This window comes from Pagrus major, chromosome 21, assembly GCF_040436345.1.
Source record: "Pagrus major chromosome 21, Pma_NU_1.0".
NCBI lineage: Eukaryota > Metazoa > Chordata > Actinopteri > Spariformes > Sparidae > Pagrus > Pagrus major.
Genome location: NC_133235.1, coordinates 24881735 through 24909666, shown reverse-complemented (window position 1 = coordinate 24909666; position 27932 = coordinate 24881735). Strand labels below are relative to the sequence as shown.

General features: G+C 43.1%; 3 protein-coding genes across 4 annotated transcripts; 1 reads left to right on the top strand and 2 right to left on the bottom strand.

Moving 5' to 3' along the window:
- Positions 1-155: 155 nt before the first annotated feature.
- Positions 156-5162, bottom strand: dhrs12lb (dehydrogenase/reductase (SDR family) member 12-like b). 2 transcript variants are annotated; one of them, XM_073490733.1, is made up of 10 exons: positions 5114-5162; positions 2898-3031; positions 2747-2829; positions 2575-2670; positions 2411-2492; positions 2262-2323; positions 2007-2111; positions 1324-1414; positions 516-653; positions 156-375 (listed from the first exon to the last, which is right to left on the bottom strand). In XM_073490733.1, the coding sequence occupies exons 2-10, from the start codon at positions 2956-2958 to the stop codon at positions 215-217; spliced, it is 879 nt and encodes a 292-aa protein (XP_073346834.1). In that variant the 5' UTR covers positions 2959-3031; positions 5114-5162; the 3' UTR covers positions 156-214. The 2 variants fall into 2 exon arrangements, with proteins under 2 accessions (XP_073346834.1, XP_073346833.1); XM_073490732.1 differs by lacking the exon at positions 5114-5162 and adding an exon at positions 4116-4355.
- Positions 4567-10829, top strand: ap1s3b (adaptor related protein complex 1 subunit sigma 3b). The gene is made up of 5 exons (XM_073490734.1): positions 4567-4691; positions 7188-7366; positions 7545-7653; positions 8446-8583; positions 9578-10829. Exons 1-5 carry the CDS (start codon positions 4689-4691, stop codon positions 9611-9613), a joined length of 465 nt encoding a protein of 154 aa, XP_073346835.1. The 5' UTR covers positions 4567-4688; the 3' UTR covers positions 9614-10829.
- A 1054-nt stretch (positions 10830-11883) lies between these two features.
- scg2b (secretogranin II b) lies at positions 11884-13689 on the bottom strand. Its single transcript, XM_073492189.1, has one exon. It carries the CDS (start codon positions 13687-13689, stop codon positions 11884-11886), a length of 1806 nt encoding a protein of 601 aa, XP_073348290.1.
- Between the last annotated feature and the right edge of the window lie 14243 nt (positions 13690-27932).

The following is a 27932-nucleotide window of genomic DNA, read 5'->3' as shown; positions in this document are numbered from 1 at the left end:
GGAAAGACTCAGGTAGAGTACAAGTACCTCAAAACTGTACTTATGTACAGAACTTGAGTAAAGTTACATTCTATCACTGCTGAAAATACAACATACTTTAAAATTAATGAGCAGAATAAGAAGGCTAAACATTACAAATAAAAGAAACTGTCATATTCTTGTAATTGTTGCTTTAATGGGCGAATGACATACTGTGTAACATTTACATCACAGTTCAGACAAACTGAGGTCTGGACGGTCCGTTGAGCTCTCCATCAGGCTGCGGCTGAATGACTCTGAACGCCAGAGTCTCCAGCTGAGTCATGAAACTCTGAATCTCCTCTGCAGAGCTGCAAGTCCAGGCCAGAGGCAGGTGGGCAGGAACAGGCCTGCGATCTGCAACACAAACAGTCTGTCAGAACAAGTGATGCTGGATGATGATGATGATGTCTGAATTCACCTGAGAGGATGGAAGGAAGTGAAAGAACAGCTCTGTATGTGCAGTGGTAGAACCTGTCAGACTTGATGCTGCTCACCTTGAAAGAACTGCCCGCTGCGAGTTCTGGCAGCGGCTCGAGATAAGGCCAGCCACACAACGGTGTCGGCTCCTTGCTCCACACCGCGCAGTCTCTCGCCCATCATGTGGTGGAAGTGAGGCATTGATGTAGAAACAGCTGGCAACATGTAAAAAAAAAAAAAAAAAAAAATCTGATGTGATCTGCAGGTTCAGTATAAAAATATACCTTTTAAGTAGTTTTTGCTTGATAGCTCATTCTAGTGCATGATAAATGACAATTTCCTATTCATTTTACACACAAAAATGAAAATGTGGCAAGATCCTCTGTTTCATGGCTGTAAATTGCAGCTATTAGAGAAATATTATTTTTGCTGTGAAGGCAGATCTTTAAAACAGGGTTCATGGTCACACTTTCTGTTTGTTTTGGGCTCAAATTTGGATGACAACAACAACAACTAGATAGAATATTTAAGTAATCTAATATGGTTAACTGTTTGTGAAAAAGAAAAGTATATCAGAGGGACAGACTTTGTAATTGTTGAGAAAGAGTAACTGTTAACTCATCAGTATTACTCCTGACTGTAGTTGATGTCAGATTAATTTTGGTTTGGTTGCTGTTCATGGGAATATTTTCAAGAGTTTCTGACTTTAAACCTTTGCTATAGCACCACCATCTGGAGAGCCATCGCTTTATTTGACAGACAGGACTGGTGAGCAAGTGTAGTATGTGTGAGGATGTCTGTTCATTAAAAAATAAGAAATAAACAAAGAAAAAAAAAAACACCAGCAGCTCCTCAAGTTTTCAGGCCCTTTGGGAGAGGCTGTACCTGGTGTATCCACCCAGCCTGGATGCATCACAGAGAAGTGAATGATTGGGTTGGCTTTGGCCCACTGTTCTGTTAGCACCACCTGCTGCCTCTGAGGAGAAACAACACACTGTTACCTCAAGAGCGTGATTCAATACTGCTGTAAACTATTTTGTCTTTTTTCATTTGTACAACTACTTTACATACAAAAAAAAATACCGTTCTTTGTCTTGACTTTTGTTAAATAAACTCAGTCTGTAATCTTCAAACATTACAAACATGTGGATGACTATACTATTAAAATATTTTCACTATAGGTAAGTGTACTGATGTCCTGTGGGCCCAAAATAGTTGAGACAGTAAGGTCTTTTGGTTTTGATTTATAACTCTGGATGGGTTTAGAATTCAAATGTACCTCTTTGGCAGTAGAAAGAGCTCATTAACACTTTTAATTTGATATATAGAAGTCATTTCTACCCAATATGTCTTTTATGTCCCTCTTGGTTCTCACCCCTTAGTACCTGATTTATATTTTGTATTAATAATCTAATTCTAAAGCTATGAAATAAATGTAGGGGAGTACAAAGTATATAAGTAAGTACAATATTTGCCTCTGAATGTAGTGAAGTGGAAGTACGAAGCGCCTCGAAATTGCACTTAAGTACAACACTTGAGTAAATGTACTTTATAACCTGGATCAGTACCTTGTTCTGGGCGTAGACCATGACACCATCAAAGTAGCTCTTCTCTGACTGCAAGTCATCCACTCTGAGTTTCTGGACCAGCATGCCTCCTGAGGACACAGTGATCTAACAGTCAGGAGAAAAGAGGCACAGTGTGCTTAGACAACAGACACTACAGCCTGGACAAAAGTGGCTTTATGCTGTCCACATGATGCAGATGAGCACTGTGTGTGTGTGTATTTGTGTGTGTGTGTGTGTGCGTGTGTGTGATCATACCACCCTGGGATCCCGGCTCTTCTGCAGAAGTGGTATGAGAGTCTGGGTGAGGATGTAAACTCCTAAAGAGAAGGAGTCACACATTTGAATGTGTTATCTGAGCAGCAGCAGCAGCGTGGCACAGTTTGACCAGCAGAACGAGGTCTCACCCATCGTGTTGCTGGCAAAGTTCTTCTCCAGCCCCTCGGCGTTCAGCTCTCTCTTGTGCACCATACACCCGGCGTTGTTTATCTGTCACGGAAAACTGATAAAGTCAGATCGAACAGCTGAGGTGTGATGACGATTAAAGGATGAGGAAACGGGCGATACCCACCAACACATTCAAGGATGGATACTGCTTCTTGAAGGCCTCTGCAAACTCCCACACTTTGCGTGTCTCTGACATGTCCACAATATGGATGTGTACCTCCTGGAAAAATCAGATGAGGATCAGTTTCTCTCACAAATCATGAGGTTTGTATCACTTCATTTTCCCCAACACTCACTGTATTCCCAGACTGATTGACGATGTCCTCCCTGGCCTCCTCTGCTTTATCTTTGTTCCTGCACACCATGTGGACAGTCCCACCTGGAAACAAAAGCATGAGGCTTTAATTTCTATCAATGTGAGGTGCATGACACCTCTCAGGTATTTACCTTTCTTGGCTATAGTCATGGCTGTGGCTCTGCCGATTCCACTGTTGGCTCCAGTGATCATAAAAGACCTTCCCACGACGGACACACTCAGGTCCTGGGGCTCAAAGTCTTTAGATGCCGCCTCATATCCGCTCCTAAAGGCAAGCAGAAAAAAAAAAACACTAAATAACGGAGCACGGATATCTCAGCAGAACATCAGTATCGGCTGATATTCGCCTTTTTGACTCCCTTCGGCAAATGAGATGACATTCACCAAGAGCAGAACATCTGTTGATCATAGCATCTTAGCATCTTCATCTTTCCTGAGCTGTAAAATGAAGAGTTATCAACCAAGCTCTTATTTTCAACATCTGTATCGACCCGGTCGATTTCAAGTCCAGTCAACGGTTCAAATTTGGGAGCAGTAACTGTTTATGACTTCTATCTGGGCTGGACGGGTCAGTAATCCAAAGATGCACTTCATGGTTTCTATGGATCAGCATTGATTTAATATCTAGTAAACCAGCTTAGTATTAGTGTTTGATTCAGATTCAAACCTGATATCTTTTTAGTTTAGAGATTTAAATTCAGCTTCATATTTATTCTGCTTCTGAAATTTCAAGTAAAACTAAAACACCAAAGTATGGTTCACAATTCAAGCATTAATTGTAAAAGTACATATATATATATATAATTTAACAATCAGTGCACCCCCACTCTGTTCAATGTGTGCCCTGAAGTCATACTTGATTAAAAGTAAAGATATCATGTCAAAATTTTACTTTGGTGAAAGGGAAAGTCACCTCTACGAAAAGTACTTGAGTAAAAGTCTGCCGGCCCAAAGAAATGACTTGATTTTTTCTTCCAAATACAAAAAAACAAGAGTGACAATCTGCAATATCTCCACATTTTAGCTCCAGTAGCGAGTCAGTGATGCAAAGTCATCCTCGAGACACATCAGCTGTCAATGGAACCATTGTCATTGTAAATAGAGGCCAGTTTGTGTGGTGATGTGTGCCATACAGTGATCAGACCTTTGATATCCCCCCTGTTTACCAGCCTTTAGGCTAAAATAAATGATATTAAATACATCTCACAGATCATAAATCCTACATTCAGACAGAAAGTGCACATGAGACTACACATACAGTGATAGAAACTAAGAAAGCATCACCTGACAGCTGTTTCTTCACGCCTCTAGATAAGCTCCAAAGTAAGGACTCAGTGGTGATGACTGACCTTGTATATTGGTGGATCCCATTCAAAAACCAGACAGCATTTCTGTACAGAGACATGTCATCTGGAGGAAGGAACAATCTGAAACAGGAGTGCAGCAGCTTCCCAGTCCCTGTCCACCACTGTGACGGACCAGGATCACATGAAGCAGACAGGCAGGGAGGCAGGGAGGGAGGCAGGGAGGGAGGGGAGCACTTGCTGCTCTCTGTCGACGCTGCCTGGGATCTACGCTTCAGCAGTCAAGTGACATTAGTTAAACTTTTATCAGCTCATTCATTAAAACGCTTCGTACTCGTCACGTGGTCGGCCTCCACAGGTCTCTGACGGGCTGCATCACCGCAACACAAACACGGAAGAGCCAATCCAGATGGCGGGGAGGTTTGGTGACGCGTCCAGCAGGCACCGCTCCCCCGGCGGCCCAGGGGGGGCGGAGTTAACCAACTTTTTTTACACTCGACCGGGGTGGACGACGGACAGATATGCGTTCAGCCGGACAGGTTGACCCTTTGTGAGGGTTAAACTTCTCATTTTTTTAAATCTTTGGATGCATTCAGAGCTGTTGGAGCCGGGTCAAAAATGGTGAGTGTTTGTTTTGTGCGCATGCCTGTAAGATAGCGTCAGCCTGCTTGTTCACCTGTCGCACCTGTTGTCGCTGACAGGTAGCTAAAGCTAGAAGCTACACCTCCGCACCACTTCCTTATACCGCGAGGCCTGTTTCTTCTAGCCAGGACAGACAAACAGGAGCTGTGTTTGGTTTTTATTGTGAGTTTTCAGTATTTTCTCGTGTTTAAGCGACAGTCGGAAGTAAGGTGAGCGTTTCCTTTATCCCCCTCCATCAGAACAGGTTTCGTCACATTGCGTCGAGCCCTGCCCTGCTATCCATAATGATTTGCCTATGGGCTGATACCAGGGATACACACCTGGAAAAACCAGTATAGGAAAAGCCTGTAAGCCTGTTGTTTTTCTATTATAATAGTATTATTATTATAATAGTTCTCTACCTGTCCACAAAAACAGGTGTGTCCTCATCTTCTTCAGACCAGCTGTACATTTTCCTGAAATGGCACCAAAATTTGAGGAAATTAATATTTCCGCACTGTACAACAATGTCTCCATGTTGAATGTGTTTTGTGTTCATTTAAATGTCCTGTTGGGTGAGATATTAAAGGTGCGTTATGTAAGAATTACATTAGACTACAACACTCAAAAATTAACTAAAATGATCAGAATGTGAAGGAAAAAAATAGTTTTGACGTCGAGGTAAAGACGTCAACAGGTATCTACTAAAGTTAGCACGCTAACCAGCGAGCTCACAGTTCGGACCGCTAGCTGTACGGCTAACTAAGCTAACTAGCCAACGGCAGCTACAGTTAGCAGGAGTTACAGCTGTTAGTTACTCAGATGTAAATTAGCTCCAAGCTAACTCTGGTTCAATGCATCAAATGGCAACATCTATATTTAATATTGTACATCTCTACAAATAAAGATGAATTAAATAAGAAATGTGGGGCCCAAATTTGTGTAAATTCAATAAATGGCCAGTTCTTACATATTGCAGATCATCCAACAATGGAAACTAAGTTATCATCTCACCCTCGGGCTGAAGGAAAGTCGGGGGAAGTTTCGTAGTCCACAAAGCATTTCTGGAGCTTCACAGTTAAAAAGCATTTCAGCGTTCTCCTAAACAGCTGAAGTAGATGGAGACTTGTTTTAAAAACATATTTTTAAAAAAAAAATCCATTATTTACACTCGTGACACACTGTCAAGTTTGTGTACCCACTTCAGATGGGGCGTGTGTTAACATTTTTAGCTTAGCTTAGCTTTTTTTTCCATTTCCTTACATTTTAAAACAAGTCCCCAGCTACTTCAGTTGTTTAGAAGGATGCTGCAGCATCTTTCAGCATTATTTATTTAATTGTGTAGTAACAAACACGGTGCTGACAATCCAGGAGAAAGACAGTGTGTGTATAAAGGATCAAAAGAAAACAAACAAGCACAATTATTAAAATGAAAAGAAAGCAGACAAACTCCAAACATATTAAAACTCAAACGTAAAGACCAAACTTGGACTAACACTCACCCACCCATCTGCTGTCATTTGTTCCGATGAGAGGTATTCTGCCTACAGATGAAGCCATCGAGGAGTTGCTATTTTGCGTCTAAATTTCCGGTTGAGCAATAATGTCTTTTTTGCGATGGTGAGGGTGATAAGGAAGTGGATGTTCATTTTTCGGTGAACTTATCCTTTAAATCTAAAGAAGCCACAAACCATGGCTGTATCCTAACTACAAATGATAAATATTTTGTGTATGATGCTCTTCACACTTCCTTGCAATTAACTCTGACTTATTAGCTCTTCTTGGGACATTTGAGTGGGTTTGAACAGTGATTTCTGTTCCACAACATGAGTTCAGAGATTACCTCTGCACTGGTGGGTCTGTGAAGGGGACTTTCCAGTTTTCTGTATATAGCCAAAATTGAAATATCAGCAGGAGGTGAGAAACAAAAAATATCTTTAGACCGTTAATCCAGATAAGAACTTCACAAGCAGACAGTCCATTCAGCCCTGTAGCTTGTTTTACATCAACAATGAGAGGAAGAATTAAAGGAAACAGTGTGTCAGTGCAGTTAATGTAATTAATTTCACATTTTGATTTGCAGCCAAATCTGTTTCCAAAGCGAGGAAACATCCAGAGCCTTACTTTCTTGAAGATCGGAAAGGGAACTGCAAACAACCTCTTCCTCAGTCGTGTGTTGACCTTCGTTTCTGCCTGTCAATCCTTTCTTTTCCCTCTTTAGTGATGTCTTCGAGTTACTCTTTAAGGAGCTGCGACAACAGCTAACGACTGGTTTGACCCTTAGAGGGTAGTTAATAATGTCCTCTGCATTGACTGTGTGTGTGTGTGTGTGTGTGTGTGTGTGTGTGTGTGTGTGTGTGTGTGTGTGTGTGTGTGTGTGTGTGTGTGTGTGCGCGCGTGTGTGCGTGTGTGCGTGTTCGTACAAGTCACCCCCTCAGTTCGTGCTTTGGATCACGATCGTCACACTGACCTTGTGGTGTGTCTCTGTGTTGTTAGATGCGCTTCCTGCTGCTCTTCAGTCGCCAGGGGAAGCTGCGTCTTCAGAAGTGGTTCACGCCCATGGCAGAGCGCGAGAAGAAGAAGATCATCAGGGACATGACCTCCATGGTGTTGGCACGGCAACCACGTTCCTGTAACTTCCTGCACTGGAAAGACCTGAAGATTATTTACAAGAGGTGGGAGCTGCCCCCACATGTTTACGTAACCAGTTCAGATTACTCTTTCTGCTTGTTAAGCAGCAGGAGCCCCCGTATCTTTTCTACTCTGTGTTACAAATGCTCATCTATATGACTTATATCTCCTCTATTTATTTCCATCAGCTCACAGTCATCACTGTGTTTATATTTTCCTCAGGTATGCAAGCTTGTATTTCTGCTTGGCCATAGAGGACCAGGAGAACGAGCTGTTAGCCCTGGAGGTTATTCATCGCTACGTGGAGCTGCTGGACAAATACTTTGGCAATGTACTTCATTGTGTTTCACCCTCTTTTATCCACTGTGCAGTAGGGATGCATGATAGTATCGGCATATCATCGGTATCAGCCAGAAAAGGAACAGTTTGTAAGATATGGCCAGAATTTTAGTTTAAAACATTCAGAAACTGAACTAACATTATCAACAGAGTATGAAGAAACAACAGTGTTGATGTTATGTGAAAGGCATCTACAGTATGTACAGAGATGTCGACTGAAATTAGCGTACTACTACTTATACCGGCAAGACAGTCCAGCTGTTGCTTCTCTCCTGCTCTCCCGTCCCCGCCTGTCTTAGCCAGAGCTGGTAGACCCGTGGTGACTCCCCCTGTGATCCAGGATCACGGTCCGGAAAACCTCTGGCTCTGTGGCTAACTGAGCCATGAGCTAATTAGGTAACGCTAGCTAGCCACAGCCATGGATAGCTAGCAAAGAGCAGCAGTTGAACCCTGTGTTTTTGGAGCTACCTCTTAATACTGGCCATATTTTACAAATAATACCTTTTTTAAATGCCCCAGAAAATAATGATCAGTTGCGCTCTAATGTTTGCATCTGCCAGTGAGCCATCACTCTTAAGAGTCGGCATAAAAATATGTTAATTCCACAACAGGAGCACCTATCCTGTATCCGTATATAGGATATCGGCAAAAATCCAATATCGTGCATCCCTTATATGCAGCTGTAGCCTCTAGTGTAACTGTCAAAATGTGATCATAGTTTTAATTAAGAGCATATTTGCTGTTTTTTTATTGAATTAACTACAATAATCATACCTCCTCTCAGGTGTGTGAGCTGGACATAATCTTTAACTTTGAGAAGGCCTATTTTATCCTGGACGAGTTTCTAATGGGAGGCGAAATACAAGAAACCTCCAAACAGATAGTGAATCGCTGCATCGAGTCTTCAGACATGTTACAGGAGGTGAGAAGCGCCGGCACACACTCTCTCTCTCTCTCTCTCTCATAAACAACACAACACGAGGCCTGGCTTGCATCTGTGGTGTGAACGTGTGACATGTGTTGCACGGCTCGACATAATGAAACAATCGGTGACATGTTTTGGACGTAGATTAGAGTTGATTGTGTCTCTTTTTTTTCTTTTTTGTGGAAAAAAAAAAGAATCTCGGCTGTGGGTTACTTTAGAAAGGTGCTGAAATTGTGTTTTTTTTTTTTTATGTTTTACTAAACAACAACAATGATCAAGAATGCTGCTCGAGCTCCAGTGTGGGAACATGTTTCAGTTCATGGGAAATAGTCAGTGTCATAATGAGTTCAATTAACAGTGGTGCTGCTCGGTCCCTGCTGTGTCTGTCGTCTTTCCTGTAGTTGATAGGTTTGTGGATATAGCTGTTGCTCCCTTTTTATTTAATAGATTTGTGTTGTGCTGCTGTTTTTCTCACCCCCCTCTGTGTGTGTGTGTGTGTATTTGTGTCTAAGTGTGTATCTCTCTCTCTCTCTGCCAGTGTTACAGCGAGTGAGAGACAGATTTCCCCTGGAACGTGGCGTAGTAGGTTTAGTGTTTGGCTGACGCTTCCCGCTCTCGCTGTAGGGTCATGGCTCTGTGTGGTACAGTAGTTAACTGGGTGTGTTGTTCTTGTGCTTTCTGAGTAGGGCTGACTAACACTTCTTATCTAGAGTTGGATTGTGTGCAGTGTAGCCTCCCATTCATTTTGACCATTATCGCTTCAGGATGACAACAGTGATTGGTTTGAGGTGGAGCTGTTTGGATGACCTTGAATATGGACAGAAAGGTTAGATGTTCTGCTTGTGTTAGTTACCTTGCTTGTTGTTGGTGTGCTCAGCATTCATTAGCAGGTGATGCGTTAGATGTGTGCCTGTGAATATTAATTGTGTTTTTAATGCATTCTTACGAGGCTTAAGACGTGATTTTTGCTCTTCTCTGCCTTTTTTTCCAGACCATGGAGGAGTACATGAGCAAACCTGCATTTTAACCCGTGAGGGGGAAAAAAGGACAACAGGAACCAAATGTACTGTTAATGAGTCAAAGACCTTTCTGAATATAAAAGTGGGACTTGAGCTGGACATAAAGAAGGTCTGCTCGCCTTCTGCCTGAAACGTTGCTGCAGTGTAACTTTATTTGAAAGTAAGCCTGATATTTGTAAATAGTCATGTGTTTAACTGAAGGAGAAGGGGGGTTGGTTTTACATGAATTGCTGTGATTTTTTTTAAAATGAAGTAGAAATCAAGGATCGGGGGAATGAAATCATATCCATGAAGTGATTTTTTTTGTTTTAGATTTATAAATTTGTTGCATTTATATTTAAATCATGGAAGTGAATGGTTTCATTCTGAAAACACCTCAGATTGATTTGGGGGGGAAATTGTGCAACTACAGGTAATATTTCCAACAGACTTCAGTCTCAAAAGCACAGAGGTGGTACAAACGTTCTGTACTCAAGTAGAAGTACAAATACTTGTGTAAAGAAAAGACTCAGAGTATTGATTCAGCTTCTTTACTCGAGTAAAATTAAGAAATAACAGCTCTGAAATGTACTGAGAGTATAAAAGTAATAAAGGATCCCTTTGAAGGACATTTCTACCAGCCATTTCTGTGGCGAGCTAACTGAACCTCACATCATCATGTCGCTGCCTATGTCACTATACACGCCTTTTCTCCCCATTCGAGTCTCCCTCTCTGTTTTTTTCCATCTTGTTACGTCTCTACATAGTTTTGTCTCGCTGCATCTGTGTGATATGCACTGTGATCGGTTGAAATCAGTCCTGCGATCTTTGGGAGGCGGCGTGCAGTAACACAAAATAAAGATAATGAATAATTCCCCTCGAATGCATTAGAACTAAAGTAACAAGCCTGTTTTTGAAATTGTAAGGAGTAGAAAGTTCAGGTAGTTGTGTTTAAAATGTAGGAAGTAAATAGAAAAATCTACTTAAAAGGCGTAACAAAGTATTTGTACTTCGTTACTTCCCACCTCTGCAAAGACATATTTATAATTGATGTCCTTGAGATGTTTTATAATTTCAAATTAAACTGATTACGACAAATTTCTTACTGTTATGAATCTGTGTAACCTTTCACACGTGTGCCTTTAAAAAGAAGCAGTCTGTAGTGTGGGCGTGAGTGTAACTGATTTTTATAATGTGCAATTTATGATGTTTGAGCTTATGATTAAAAATATGTATTTTGATAAACAGTTTCCTTTCGAGTAATCATTCTCACAGTTTGACGATACGTTTGAAATCCACCAAACCTCATTGGATTTTTGTTTATTTTAACATGACGAATAAGATCAAACTGTTTCCACTGCTTCCTCTGATTGTATACTGGCTGTGGGTGTACAGTGTGATTTATTTGATCTTTTTTTTTTTTTTCAATAAGGCAACACAACTCAGCAAGAAGAAAAATAATACAGCTGATGCTTTATTCATCTGTGATTCATCACACGTTATTGAACATGTACAAAATGGTTTAAAAATGAGCATACATAGCACAACCACTGGTAGGCCAACAATACAGAGCTTCGCAGTATGAAAGGGTCGGAAGGCAGGCGACGGTCTGATATATTTAGACTTGGAAATAATTCCCCGTAATAATAATAATCATAATAACAATAACATTAAATCCACTTACCCTGAATATATCAAGAGTCACAACAAAACTCGTTCTCAGCCCAGCACGCTGCCTGTCTTTATACTGTTACGCTTGTGTTTTAGAGGCCCAGGCAGCATTATAGTTTATAATTCACATACATATTCACATGTGTAATTGAGTAGTCTGACATAGATGAAAAAAACAAGCGTTTATACCATTACTCAGTTGCTTATAGTTGAAAATAGAGGCCTGTTCTCTGCTGTTTCCAAACACCATCCATGTAAACAAACCTGTAACAACGTCACAAAACTCTAATAACTCTGATCTCATCTTGTTCTGATCTCCTATTCATGTATTAATTGGCAATTTGAGAGTGAGAAAGTGTTTTGAGGATGCCTCTTTGTATTTTCTTTTCTCATCTGTGCTCCTTTTAATCTCCTACGATGACTCTATAGTAATAATTCTATAATGTTCTTGCAGCAAGTAGGGACTATTTCTTTGAAAAATGTATCTTTAGGGTGATATCTGTAGGCTAATGCCAGCTAAAGTTCATACAATAGAAATTTTGTAAACTAGATCACGTCCACCAAACTTTATTTTCGAGACAGTATAAATACTATATTCATAATTTCGTGCGTCTTGCGGGGCGTCAGGCTACATCCCAGCCGCTGGTTTTTCACGGTGCTCCTTCTCCTCGTCCTCGTTTGCGGTCTGTGGAGCCGAGGTCTTGGCCGTGATCTCCTCCTTCCCCTGCACCTCTGTGGGTTGGACTCTCTCCTCGTTGGCCACCTCGGTTTCCCTCTTGGCCACTGGCCTCTTTTCAGTGTCCGCTTGCCCCAGGTAGTCCTTCAGGGCGCGCTCGTACAGCTCGTAGGGGAACTGCCCCTTCAGCTGCGCCTGGGTGTCCCGCTTGGTGATGGTGTTTGGGTACTCTGTGAGGATTTTGGCCGCCAGGTAGGTGGTCACCTCGTCTTCCACGTCGCCATCCTCGTCTTCGTCATCATCAGCAGCAGCACCGTCGGACTGACGTTTCAGGGGCATTTTGTTGAGCTCGGATAAAAAGAGGTTCTCCCTGCGCCCGGAGGGAGGAGGGATTTTAACCGGACCTGAATTCACAGCAGGGTTGGACACGGATGGGACTCTGTCCGAGGATGGAGAGGTCTTCATGGGTCTCTGCACAACAGGGTACTCGTTACTGATAGTCTCCACGCCGATGATGTCTAAAAAGTCCTCTCTGTCCATGTCTTCAGGGGCGGGCTTGCTCTTCACCGGCAGTCTGCGGCTGAAGTACCTGATCTTGGGCGTCTGGCCGGTCGTGTAGCGGGCCGAGCCGTGGGGGTCGCGGTGGAGCTTCCTGAGCTCCTCCGTGAGCAGCATATCGATAAGGTCCTGCGGAGGGACGTGGAGCTTCAGGGAGAGCTCCAGCAACTCCTTCACCGTGCGAGGGTCCAGGATGGAGGGGCGGATCAGTCTCTTCCTCTGCTCTCCGGTCTTATCCCTCTTCTGCGTCTGGTCGCTCATCTCCAGGACCTTCAACAGGTAGTAATCGACCAGCTTGGTGTCATCATCGGCGTCCTCTTGGTTCGCCCTGCGCTGCATCTCCTCCCTCTCCGCCTCCTCCTGCTCACCCAGCGCCCTCTCCATTTCTTCGTGGCTCCCGTTCACCATCTCCTCCGTCTCCTCCCTCTCCTCCACGGGGACCCACTCCTCTCCTCCGGCGACATCCTCGTAGGCCTGGTTCCTCAGGCCACCCTCCTCTTCCTCCTCGTCGTCCCCGAACACGTCTCTCTTCTGGCCGCCGACTGTGGGCATCCTGCCCAGCTCTTCGAAGATGGAGCGTAAATTGGCGAGGCTCTGGGGGGTGTACTGCTCATCCAGGTCCTCTGTGGCCCGCTTGGACGCGTCTGTGTTCTCCTCATCCTCGAACATCAGCGGGTACTTCTTGTGTGGCCTGGGGAAATTACCGTAGTCTGACGGTGGGCTCTCGGGGACTTCAGTGTCTTTGGTGCGGTGCCTGTGCGTGCGGCGGTCGTTCCTGGACGCGGATGCGGGGACGAGCTTTGCCTCCCTCCCAGCCTGATCTTGGAGAGACTTGAGCAGGGCTTTCATCAGCTGCTCAGCGGTAATGTCCTGCCTCTGGACGCCGGGGGCGGGCTGACGGTCCCCGGGAGCCTCGTCCTGCTGCGAGGCGAGCTGGAGCAGGACCCTGAACTTGTCCACTTCGTCGTAATCCACCGGTTCAGGTCGGCCCCCGTTCCGCTGCTTCAGGTTCTCAATGTACTCCAGGGCTTTGATCATGTCGGAGCTGGGTGGGTAGGCAGCCGGCTGTCCCTCACTCTCCCCGCCTCGGAGCCTGTAGTGGCGGGGGAGAGACGCAGCCTGCACGGCGCATCCATGGAGGAGGAAGGCGAGCAGGACCACGGCTCCCCCCGCGGGCAACTTGTGGTGGAAATGCAGCATTATAGGCTATTTATTACCTGCAAATGAAGAGAGGAGAAAGATGTCAGAGAAAGAAAATAACACAAAATCGAGGACTTCTTTTATTCTGGTCCAAAAACGTGCTCTGATGCGTCGAGGAAAAAAGCGTGAGCGCGTCTGTTTTGATGTGGGATTTGTCTGCCTATCTGGGAATTACTCTCCGCAAATTGAATGATCGGATGCTGTGCGTGAGGAGATGCATTCACATCAGCGGATGAGTCACTCCCCGCGTTGTTATGGGCAACCTCAACATCCCATTTCCTCTGAACAACACAAACCTCCATCATAAACACAGAAAAAACCCTCTCTTTCCTCTTTAATTCACCACAATTACTATTTAACAACAGCTCGTGGTTTATTTCCGGATTATTAAAGATGCCCTCATCTTATTTCTAACCATCATTTCAACATATATCTGCGGAAAGCGAGTGTAAAAAAACAGACTGCATCCAATCTAAGACATCTGAAAATCAATCCGACCCAAAAATAATTCAAACTTGTGCAAAATCTGCAATCCTACCTTTGGCAATAAAGCTCAGACAGCAGTGAAGGTGTATGGCATCTCTTCAGGAGCGGTGCTGTTCTCTTCTGTTTTCAGCACTGGGACAGCTCCCCTCGTTATATGAGGCAACACCTGACCACCGCGTCATCACACAACACACGCAATAGAAGGTCCTTAAAAAAAAAGGGAAAAAAATCCATATAAATGATTCAGGTTTATCATATGGCTTACAAAAGGAGCTGGCTGTATTTTTTAAAAATAGCTTTTCTGTGCCGTCTGTTGCGCAGCTTTATGGGCGACTGCAAAGATCTTGTAAAAGTCTGGAGGGAGATGTGTGTGAAGATTCATCCATTAAACTGCTCAGCTTGCACGAATATATATTTATATTTATATATATTTTATAAAAAAAATGAGATGTCCAAATGTTCCTTTCAAAATAAAGGCACCAAATTTAACCAAAACATGACGCGTTTCATTTCATACTGATGGTCACTTTTTGTGCGTCTTGGGCGTAAAAATAATGCGCAATTTAACCATCACCGCTGCCCCTCCTCGTGGTAGCTGAAGAGTTAAACCCTCCAGCGATGACTCACAGGCTAAAACCACCGCGGAGTTGTTGTCGCAGTTCAGCAGCTCTCTCTCTCTCTCTCTCTCCCTCTCTCTCTGTTTCTCCCCCCCTCTCTCCCCCCCTGACAGTGACGGTGATGAACACCCTCCTGTCGGCTGGGGGCCAAGGCTCCGGCGTTCCGCAGGTCGACGTGATGAAGGTGCCACAACAGGGCACCTGCCGATCAAAAGGTCAGGGATGGGTGGTGACAAAGTTTATGGTGAGATCAAAAAGCCTTGCAGAACTCTTCAATTACTCATTTGTATCGTCCAGTGAACATCTAACAATGTCATCTTCATCTTCATCTTCACTTTTGAACTTTTGCATAAAGAACAAATCACATCTGATAAAGGCACTGACTCCCTCACATTCAGACATGGTATCAATTCCATTTTTCTTCATGAAGGTCAAAATCCTTAGTCACCTTATTTGATTGGATAGACCTTTTCGTTTAAAATTTTTTTTTTCCAAGAGAGTTGAAAATCAGCGCAGTGGCCAGGATGAAATGTTGGCTGATTCCTTCACATTTCCACAAAACTGTGTCATGTCACGTTTCCTTTACATGTTTATGACCTGACTTTCACATCAGGAGTTGGAGGGGATGGGGGTGGAGTCACAGGCGAGAAGGCGGCCAAGCCAGTGACCACAGTTCGAGACATGGATGCAGGAAATAGAGGTGCTGAGGGGGCTGCAGCACCCACCAAAACGAGGCTTTAACATATGCCGAATTTACAAGAAGGCCCAAATATTAAGAATTTTAACAACAATTCTCATTGTAGCTATAATATATTAAATCATCCGTCTTTGCTCAATACATCTTAGCCTTTATAACCCCCCAAGTGTGCATAAACTACAGGTTGTTTCAGAATACAAAAATGCAAAATTATCAGTTATTTTATCTGTATGAGAAGCAGGTAATTCTTGGTTATCGGTATTGGCTGAAAAAAAAATCCATCATGCATCCCTACCCTAACAAAAAACAAATGTTTTTGACAGGAAGTCAAGACATTTTCAGCCATGTTTGTGCCGACCAAACCAGGTATTTGGATCTTTTCCTGAACCTAACCAAGTTGTTTGTGTGCCTAAACCTAACCAGACCACGAGCAAAGCGTTGTCACAAGATGAAATTGAAAACTCAACCTCAAGAAACTTAAAGTTGCAACATAAAGAAATGCAAAGGCTCAACATACAGTATATGTGCAGAAATGTACATTGCCACCATTTTTTCTGGAAACAGGGTTATAGAACAGCTTGTGTTTTAGATATAAAATACAGCCTCAGTACATGGACCCATATGCTTAGCTGGAGCCAAGTCCTTTAATGTTGTTAAAAGTAATAAATATCTTTAATTTTGTTTTATGTTTCTAATGCATTTAAGTCTTTGTTGGCATCTCCTTACACGCCGAACATATGGCCAGTCCAATACATTGGGATGACTCATCTTTATACTTTTTTATTTTTTTACACCCCACACACATAAGTGCTCTTCCATTTCAGGCGTGCTCTGACCCTGATCATGCTCCTCATTTATTCCATGTTGCGATCGTTTCACGTCCATTTAAGCCAGTGAAAGATCAGAAGGAAAAAAACATCCACACAATCTTTTCACTTCACCCTCGATGTCGACCACACGCTGTGTCCTCAAGTAGAGGCGACATCGACGTTGGAAGTGCTCTTTGCTTGAATGTGCCGTCAGCTGCAGAGAGCCTCCTGACGTTTAAAAGACACACTCATCCGCCTGCCTGCTGCTGCGGCTGTGTGTGTGCTGGCTTGTTTAACTTTCTGTGTGTGTGTGTGTGTGTGTGTGTGTGTGTGTGTGTGCACAAAAGAGAGCGAGGAAAGGGAAAGAAAAAAAAACTGAATCACAGAAAGAGAGATGTGTTGTATAATCCCACAGCATCACTCCTCTGACATCACATCTCTCCATTCAGAAACAGCCTCCACCCTGAGGCGCAGCATCAGCTCCAGAGGTCATGACAGCCAGCACACTGTAGTATCAATCATTTAAAGGTTACATTCGCTCGCCCATTAAGAGACGGATAATAGAACAGGCCCATTGTCTGCTATCAGTCTGAGGGAGAATGAACAAGCACACCAGGGCGATATGGAGATGAATTCAAGCGTTCAGGCCGTTGAGGTCCGACCGTTGACCGATGGAAATGACACGCTTGTGTGGAAATAAGACTGAATGTGATAAATGTTTTATACAGAATATGGGAGCTGAGATGAAATGTTGTTAAAGTTTTCTTGGCACGATTGAAAGATTGTTAGTCCAGATGAGGAGCTGTTTAATGTTTGTGGCTTGTGTCCATTTACATCAGGGGGCACGCTCAAAAATAGAAACACTGGCACAGACTGTATTTTTATTTCAGTGCATTTTTCACAGCTAAAAATAAGCCGTCGTGTGGTTGCTGTGATGTATGTCAGTGATTATGTGCCACAAAAACAGACAGAAATGCACTTTATTGGGATGTTCTGTCTTCAAACTTAACTCTGCCAGTGTCCAAGCCACGGATGAGTTAGAATAAAGTCACTAATCGATCGGTAATACTGATTCCTCAAAGCAAAAGTAGCATTTTACTGATGTAGTTGGTAGAGGTGGAGCTCATTTTTAGAACTTTTTATACTGTTACAAAGTTTAATCTGCACCAGTGGATTGTACAAATTCAACACATGTTTTCTGTTTAAATTCGTAATCCTGAAAATAAATGCAGCTTTCAAGTAAATGTGGTGGAGTTAAAAAACAAACAAACAGTGCAAGTCCCTCAAAAAATTTAGTGGAGTAGAATAAAGCAGCATGAAATGGAAATACACAAGTTCAAGTACCTCAAAACTGTACTCAAGTGCAGCACTTAAAGGTATGGTGTGTAGGATTTAGTGGCATCTAACAGTGTGGTTGCAGACTGCAACCAACTGAACACCCCTCACTCACCCTCAATTACAGTGGCTGCTAAAAATGCAGAAGGCCCTCTACAGAGACGGCGTTTGGTTTGTCCATTCTGGGTTACTGTAGAAACATGTGGGTGCAACATGCAAAGCCCCCGGGTTGAGCGCCAGGCTTTGAAGCCAATTTGATAGTGGCCAAACCATGGTGGCTAAAACCATGGTGGCTAATTGTTTAAGCATCAAAACCCTGCAAAATGACTCGTTTCACTATCAGAATTTGTTCTGTTTGGTCCGATAACATTTGGATTCCTAGAAGACAACTTCCCACTGAAGTTAGCCGGCGGCTAACCTAGAAGTTAGCTGGCTCAACTGGCCGAAGTATGTAGCGGCATGCTCTACTGGCACCGCAGTTCAGACGATCCAGGTGATTTTATACCCGGGATGTCGAGCTGTTTTTAGCTTCACATGCCACTGAGCTGCTTTCATAGAGAATATACAGGCTCCACCTCTGACGCAGTATCCAGTTCTCATTATGTCCGTGGGATCACCTCCTCTGTAGTCATAAAAGGCTCATTCTAATGTAATTATGCATTAATGGAGACATATTTATGAATATCATATTCCATTTCTGCCACTACATCCTACACATTACCCCCTTAAGTAAATGTACTTAGTTACTTTCCTACAAATTCCTATTAAAATGTTCTCTTCTGAGGTGTCAGTGCACCAATTAAGGTTTACATTTCGATGATTAAAATGGAATTAGACGGACGCCGTTACAGAGCGTGTCATGTATCTCTGTGTGTAAGCTGAGCTGATCTGAATCTCTGTCTGTGCATCTGTTTTTATCTGTTGTTGTGGAAGCTGTATCAGCCTCCTGGGCACCATCAGGATTCTGAGTGATGGATCAGAGGTTTTTAAACTCAAATCCCAGCAGGTTACTGGTGGTGGAAGATTCACAGGCTGAATCTGTGATTCCTCTCCGGGGCTCGTGATGTGCTGTCTGTGTGCATCCTTCCATACAGACCAGCACAGTCGCTCCAGACGGTAATAAGAGAAACATTTCAAGTGACTGGTGCTGCTGCGTCCATGTTCTCTCTCTTTATTTATTACAGCACGTCTGTCTATCTATCTTCGCTTTATTTATTTACTGTTGGCGAAGTATCGATGACACAGATAGTCCTTTCTGTTTCTGTTGTGGTTTACATTGAGCAGCTCCTCTCCTAGAAATAAGCTGCGTGTTGGTGAAAGGGGTTTTAAGTCTGCGATTGCTTTTTTTTCCTGGAATCTTGCAGGTGTTTCTAATGTTTTTGAAAATGTGTGCAGCGAAGAGGAAATGCAGCTGCGTCTCCAATGACAAACTGTGCTCACTGAGTCCGTCTCTTATCAAGATTTTTCTGATATTGAGGTCAGTCAAAATGGTCTGTGGTCTACCATTGTGTACTCTTCACCCAATCACAATATGCTGAAAACTTTACTTTCTTCAAGTCCAACTTTCTATTTAATGTTGTGACAATGCTGTGCTTGTGATCTGGTTAGGTTTAGGCACAAAACCCACTTGGTTAGAGTCAGGAAAAGATCATGTTTTGTCTTAAAATGTCTGTTTTGTCTCTACAAACACAGCTGGAGATGTCCCGAGGTCTCCTGAAAAATATCAAGTGGTCTCATGATTAACCGCACATGACAGTCAGGTCATAAGCATGTAATGTGAATGTGATATGACATGTTTTATAAAAGATGTCAATATGATATGTAGGCCTAGAAATGTGAACAGATCAGTGGTTTGCAGAAATGTTTAAAAGTCAACATTTTACCCTGAGTCAGCGCTGGTACTCTGAGTTTCTCATGGATCCAAGTTGTTGCTCACGGGCTCAGAACTGCGGGATAGCTGTCGTCTACTGCTCAAAACATCTCGACATACTTCAGTTGGAAGGAATACACAACTAGACTTGCAAGCACCTGACACAATTCAGAAACAAAGGTTCACTGTGTCGGTTCACTCAGGCAGACTAGGCCATCACTGAATAGGTCCAAACTGGCTCAATAAATCAATTTGCACCTCATTCACATGTGTTGAAGTGTCTCCTAGTTCAAGTACTGTTCTCTGCAAAGGACTTAAACTCTGAAAAAGATAAAAATGGAAATATATATATATATATATAATATATTTCCTGTTCACTGGTTTTTATCAAAACTCCTCAACCACTGCATGATATATGAGTCTATCTACAAGAAGAACTGCATGACGTTTTGTGCAGAAGGACTTCGTAATATAAAGAAGTCAAGTCAACAATGAAACTGTTAATTAAGGAATAGACAAATTTCTGAATCAAGCTGATACTGAGTGACAGCGATTAATTACATCTTTAGAATCAGTGGCTCACATTAAAATTGATCAGAAAAATGTATGAGAGATGAAAACCTTTGCTCAGTTTTTTCTAACAAACATAAAGAATAATGTGCTGAAAAACTTAGACTCTATTGTTATTGAAAGAAAACTCAGACAGTCTTCATTCTGTTGAACCTTTTCACCCTTTCTCAGGTGCATTTTGGGAGAGAATCAACCTTTGGATGCTCCAGATGCACACATTTTCGAGCAAAGAAAGCAGGACAAACCTTAAACCGATCACTTAAACCGTAGCAAACCAAATGACTGCTTAGCCGCTTAGCACCTATTAGCTCGAGCAACAACAATGTGAAAGTAATTCTGAATTAATTATCTGCTTGCTGCTGTGAGTAAACACAGCACACAGATGCTCTCCCTCTCCCTCTCCCTCTGCTCCTGCCGCTTCTCCCGCAGGGCACATGTGATTGGCTGGAGGCCGTGACAACACCACTGTCATGAAATTTGACATCATGAAATGGAAGTTTTGGGGATAAATGCCCTTAAATAGATAACAGAATAATGTTTTATTCTCTTCTTCCGACGGGAATTGGCTTGCATATTAACAAACTAACATCATTTAGCTGCACATTCACCACAGAGTGCAGCAGTGATTTGAAATATTTCAGCCGGGTCCAGATTTGCCTGTCAGGTTTCATTCTGCTCTCTTTCTCCCTCGCCCTCAAAACAATTTGTACAATCTCATCTTCTTGATCGTTGTATATCTGCCACCATCTACAGTACTCCCCCCTCCTCCTCCTCCTCCTCCTCCTCCTCCTCCATCAGCCTCTAAACCCACAGCAGTCAGTAGGGACTCTGCTGCTGTTTATCCACATGCCAATCAAACCTGCTGGAAGAGAATGGTATCAGCTTAACAACGCCGGGTGTGCGTCACAATGGCACAGAGGCACAGGCACCGCATGTTCACACGCTCACTGTCATTCAGCCGCAAAGACACAACCACACACACACACACACACACAGACCCACAAAGCTGCATCTCAAGACGTTTTTCTGATCTTTTGTGTGTGTTCAGATACTCGCTTTAATGCTTTATCATCTCAAGGACCCGTGACTCAACCACGAGCCAAGGTTAGAGAGCTGCAAACACTTGATCGTTCTTCTTGAACACTTAAATGTGATGCTGTCACATCGACCTGGAGGAGAAAAAAAAGGAAAGAGGATCGCTGTGTGAGAGAGGGGGGAAAGGCGACAGGGCCACATGTGGTCATTCTCCCCCGGCTCCTTTGTTTGTTTTCATCCTCCTCCTCGTCACCTCTTCACCCCCGCCCCCCCTCCATCACCCCGTCATGAGGCGGCTCGCCTTCTCTTCAACCGACGTCTCCATGGTGACGCCGCCTCACAGTCTTTCATCTGCCTCCACCTTCATCTCTTCCCACAGGTTGGTATCCGCCTCTCCTCCATTAGTGGCTCAGTTTCTTCAGACAGTCATTTTCTTCGCGGCTTGCATTCATTACTTCTTCTCCTCTGTTGTACCCGTCCGGCTCATCTCTCCCTCCGCCAATTACTGCGGTTAAAAGCATGGTCCTTGTCTTCTGGAGGCAGGTGGTTTCAGCCAGGAACACAGATAGGGATGATTATGGCTGGCTGAGTCATTAGGACAGAGGAGGGGAACTGAGGGTAGAAGTGTGTTGTCAGGAGCAGCACAGGGAGGAGAGAGGAAAAAACTGGAGGAGAGAATGACAGGAATGAAGGTGGAGATTCTATACAAGCCTTTTTTGAAAAGGCCACGTATGTCCATGTAATGCCACAGGAATGCATCAGGAGACCTGTGGGAGTGAGCTAAATATCTCAGCTTTAATGAGACTTGAGTTCACCAGCTGAGACTCAATCTTCTGCTCATAGTTGTCTGTTGACGTCTCATAAAGTTTGACGTTAGGTGTGTAGTTACGTGGTAAGAGTTGGAGGAGAAGATTGATACCACTCACACTTTTGCACGGTCAATCTTCAGCTGGTTGGCTTAGCTTAGCTTAGCTTAGCTTAGTTTAGCATAAAGACTGGGAACAGGGATGATCAGCTAACCTGGCTCTGTCCAGCTGACTAATTAAGCCTGAAGTTTAAATACTCATCCATTTACCATTTATTAATGAGGGTTATTATAAAGTGTTACCAGGAATTAATAAATTACTCAGTAACTAAATATAAATGGATTAATATGCCATTAAAGCACCAAAAATAATGTTAAAAATAAATTTAGGCATTCGTTTATAAACTTTTACGTAAATGGATATTTCAGCATTTATAAAACTTTTTATTAAATTCTCATTTTAGTAACTTTCTCGTTTAATTTGATCAATTTAATTTATTTATTTATTCATTTATTTATACCTATGTGTGTCTTATTTGCCATTTCCCTCCTTTATTCCCCCAAACTTATTTATTTATTTAATTGTTTTCTTGTTTTCACATTTCTGTATGCATTTCTGCACATTCATGCAAATATAGAGGTGGTTTATTTATTAAGTTGTTTATAAATTATTTTTTTACTGACCAGGATCAGTAGGCTGACTCCCTTGAGTTACATAACCCCCAGTGAACTGGTGAATTTATTTTTAATTGATCTTATTGCCTTTGGACAGTGCCAGGCTAACTGTTTCTCCCTGTTTCCTACTTTTTATGGGAAGCTAAGCTAACTAGCTGCTGGCTCCAGCCAGCTACATATTTGGCATTGAGATATGAGAGTGGTTTCAATCTTCTCATCCAACTCTCAGCAAGTTTAGATTCCAGATTAGACAGTGGGGATTTGACAGGGTTAGGGTTAGGGTGAGCGCCAAACATGGCCTAGGGACGTTGAGGTTAATGGTAGGACGCCAGAGTTCTCTGTGCTGAGCAGTTTGTCATGAAGTTTCTGCTCCTGTGCACTTCTGAACATTAAAGTCAGTATTTCAGTCGCGTCTCGCTTCCACCGTCTCAAACCTGACATCAGCAGCTATTCCCCGTGCTATACGTGGCACTATTTTGTCTCTTCCGAAACTTAACTTCACTCTCAGCTCCTTTTCCCGCTTTGCCTCCCACTAACCTGTCAGCCTCCATTTTACTTTTTCACTCATCATTAATACCATCCGCCCCCTCCTTTTTTTTAAAAACCCTCTGCATATTAATAGCTTCGAGTGTTTACCTTGATGTTCTGACTCATCCCTTTTCAACAGATCTACAGCGTGCGTGTGCATGTGCGCTATGGGCACGCACAGAGTGCATGTGCATGTGTCTATGAGCACGTGTGCGCAGATGATGCTGGTGTGTATCTACGGTTCAGGGATGCAGCGTGACGCACTGGCTGACGTCATCAGGGGAAGAGGCAGGATGTGTTTTTTTGATGAAGAAATCCTGTCAGTGAAGGAGCGGAATGAGAAGCAGAAAAGCCACCGTGTGGGAAAAATTACATGTACGTTAATGTAACACTGAATAAAGGAGTAATTATGCACATATTTGCACAAATTATCATAATAATGTCTTGTAAAACTCTCAGTCTCTTTTGCTTCCCTAATTGGATTTTGCTCTTTTTTGCCTCCCTAATTGGTTGTGCGTGTAACAGCCTCATGTGCTTGAGATGTACAGTGTCTAGGCAACCGCAGTGATTTTTAGGTTCATTAAAATCTGCCACCTTTTTCCCTGTCCTCCTCTGCATGACTCCATCTGGCCAGTGCGTGTGAAGTGAATGTGAGGCTGCGGGGAGGTGTGAGAAAAGTGTGTGTGTTTTTTTTGTTTTTTTGCAAAACGCGACTCATTAAATATGTACGGATATTAGTCACATGTCATCTCAAAGGAGATCCTGTCGACTTGTGATCATATCCAAAACCCAGTGTGTCCATTTTTTTTGTTTTTTTGTGTGTGTTAACAAGCAGTTGTCTCTGCAGCGTGTCACGCCCGGCGAGATTGTTTTGTATGTGAGATTTTTAAAATATGCTCGATCTCATGCGAATGCTGCTTCTATTTTTGTCTTCACAGTTCATCCTCTCATCTTTCCATTATGTTCAGTCTCATTCATCCACCCCCTCCATCCCTCCATCCCTCTCTCCTCCACTCTGCCTGTTTTCAAACCTCCTTCTCTGCTTCGTCCCTCCCACCATCCCTCTCTCTTTCCCTTTCCCTCCCCCTCCTCCATCCTTTTCTGATGCTTCATCTCTGCGGTCTCCGTCTCTCCCTCCGCCACTCCCTGTCGGCGGTGCTATGATGCCGTCTTGGCCGCCTCCCAAACCGTTTGCCCCCTCGCTCCTCTGCCCCCACACCTCCCTCCCTCCCTCCTGATGCTATAAATACCCAGCATCGGTGAGTCATCGCCGAGACGTATCGGTTGCCTCTCCCTACTCTCTTTCTTTCCCCTCTCTCTCTTCGCTCGAGCTCTTTGCCAGACCTCACAAGTCGTCCCACCTCCACCTTGGCCCTCGCATCTTGACGACTCAGCTGAGCTAAGCCTCAGCCCGTGCCTGGCATGGCGCAGCCTGTGTTACCCAGCTCTGAAGCCAAAGGTCAGCTTGACACCTCCATGACCGAAAACAAAACCAGCAGGAGTGGGCGCATTATGAGGAACGCAGTCAACCACATCACTAACTTTCCAATTAGATGACGTGGAAACGTGGCCAGGGCTCTCCCTAAATGCCCCCCAAAAGTTGCTTCAAAGTCAGATGAAACACATTTTTCCTCATATTCTGCATGTGATCGCTTAATTGCTGCTGCATCACTGTAGATGGAGTGACAAACTGAAATCCAAGATTGCATTTGTCATCGAAAGAACATCCTCATGTTTTCCATTGTACTGTATTTGAACACAACATGTTTGGCAATCGTTGAAATTTCATTTTAAGTAGAGGTTCTGTGTGTTTGAACAGACTCTATCACACAATATGAGCTTGTAATTATGGATCTGCAAATGATGTCCAGCTCCTCAAATGTTTTACTGCAAAAAAACATGTTCTGAGGAGCTACTGTAGACACAATAGTGGATCTTTTCTACGCATCCATGCTCTATATCTCTAATCCAGCCTATCCCTCCTGCGCCTTCATGCGTCTTACATATCATTTCAACAGCCAGGCGTCATATCTGCGTCCCACTCCTCTCTGTGCCGCCATCTCCCAGCCTCACATGTAATTATTCTCAGTTTTTCTCCCGCCGCCACCCACCTCTCCAGAGTTATGAGGCAGCTCCGGCAGTTCAGCTCGGCTCATCCTTGGGTAAACTCCAATATGGCTTATTGGCTCACACTGGAGTGTGCGCATGAGGCACAAACACGGATGAAAAAGTTTTTTTTGCGCACTTCTGAGTCATAAGTAGACAGGAAGAAGGGGAGCCAGCAAGGGAGACAGAGAGATAGAAAGAGAGAAAGTTGGAAATAAAGTGTCAGAGAGCAAAGAGAAGACAAGCTAAGACACACACACACACACACACACACACACACACACACACACACACACACACAAACCACATTCAAACAATAGGGAAGATGTCCTTCACAGTTTCCTGCTGCCTGGTCCTGTTGTTGTTGTCTTTGTGGTAGAGACACTCTGTGTGTGTGTGTGTGTCTGTGTGTGTCTGTGCGTGTGTGTGTATGCGTCTGCGTCAGAATCAGTGGGCTAATGAAGGGAGCATTATGCCTCTGACGCACTCTCCGGTCCCATAGGGTTGGATGGAGGGAATAGACAGGAGAGGAGGGGTTAGTGAGAATCACTCATCGCTCTGTGGTCGTGTAGATACTGTTTCATTTTAAATGCAAAGGCGGCGCAGACAGAACCACCACGCAGGACTTTTTAATCACCCGTGTTCCTGCAGATTGACTTGTACGTGAGAGGTTTATTAAAGGATCAGTACGCTTTGATATCATTGTAAGCTGTAACAGAGCTTCACACACGCACATTGTAAATTAAGTGCAGCATTTAAAGATTTACATATACACAATAAACTGTGAAAAAAAAGTGAGCAGCGGGTTTACAGTGTCTCTACGTGTAACAGGAAATAATGGCTGTTTATTTTAGTGTGCTGATGACAGATTATGATGTAGCAATAATGACGATAGTTGTGATATTTAGAAATGAAATATTGATATGGTGTTAATAACACACATACGATAAGATCATGTAAATAATCCAGCCTCTTAATTAATTTCCGATCCTTTCGGTTCTGGCATTGTCATAGGAACTTGCAGTAACACACCTGCACAATGGTTTTCACGAGGGGTAGAACAATTATCAGCCTTGGGCAATTATCAGGGCCGGTATTCAGCATTTTCCAATTATCGGTTAGATTGCGATAAAATAAACGTATTAAAACATTTTATTAAAAGAACAGTACTTGAGTCAGTTGTACTTGGGTTCATTCTGTCACTGGTTGTACTAAATTTTGACACAGAGTTTCATTTTTACTGCAAATGAATATCGAAAATAAAAAAGAAGTCCATCCTCAGTGCGTGTGCAATAGAGGGGTTGTGATGTCACAAATCATGCTCGTAGGCCCGCCTCTTACAATCACGTCTTCACTGAGCGCAGAGAAAATTCAGTTTCAGCAACAAATGTGAAAACAGTCTTCTCGTGCACATGCATCATTCTACACAGCGATACCCAAACATTGAACTGTAGGAAGAAGGAAAGTACATATTTGACTGGAGAGGGGGCTTTAAACAATTATCTCACATTGTTTTGTCGGATAAAAAGAAAAAAAAATGGACAAATGTGAATATTTGCAGGTTTTCTTCATCTTCTGTGATATTAAACTGGAAATCCTTGCAATATTTGGGGTATTTTCAGCCTTGGTCAGACAAAACAAGCCATTTTAAAATGTCACCTTACGATCTGGGAAACTGTGATGGGCCCTGTTTGCTACTGTTGGACATTTTATAGAGCAAACAATTAAAAATCAATACTGAAAATAATCATCCCCGCTGCTGATACTAAACATTCTCATACTTTCAAGCAGGTTCAATTTTCCATGAATAATAATAATTTTATCCCTGTTCTTAATCGCTTAATGTTCTTAATGTCTTTTTTATGTGAAGCACTTAATTTATGTTGGAATTCACTTTGAGCTGCATTTCTTGTTTGAAAGGTGCAATACAAATAAAGTTTATTATTATTATTATGATTATTATTATTATTCTTATGTGTAGCCGGTCCTCCTCCAGGTCACCATGGTGGCGAGGACGTCCTGTGGCTCAGGCTCTACCTTGGTGACGCCTCGGCCTGCTCAGTCGTCCTCTGGGATCCACATTCTTCACACATATTTTACATTATCTGCTTGTATCAGATATTATGATACTGTAATCTGTATACTCTGTTATTTTGTTGGTCTGTTCTGTCCAGCAACATCTACTGCACATCTCTCTATCCCAGGAGAGGGATCCCTCCTCTGTGGCTCTTCCTGAGGTTTCTTCAGTTTTTTTCTGGGGTGTTTTCCCCCACTCGAATCGAGGGTCTAAGGACAGAGGGTGTCGTACAGTGTACAGATTGTAAAGCCCACTGAGGCAATGTGATTTTAGGATATATAAATAATACTGACTTATGAGTTGACCCTGTGTTAAAAAGCTGGACCTGCAGGTTTTATTCAGATGCACATGACAGCAGGTTAGCAGGTGCACGTTGAACGAGCAGTGAGCCGAGCTACCTCCTTTAAATAATCAAGTGACTTTGATTCAACGTGTTCTGAAATATTCTGATAGAAAAAAGAAAAACATCCTTTGTTTACTAGCTCTGACGGAAGGTTGACTCCCAGAACTGCATGTTCCATTTGCGTCGAGGACCCGCCACACGGTCTTTCACAAACCACGGCCACACTGGCCTTCGTTGCCATAGAAACTCTGGTTTCGGGATGACTCTAATCAAGCTGCTGATCGTATCAG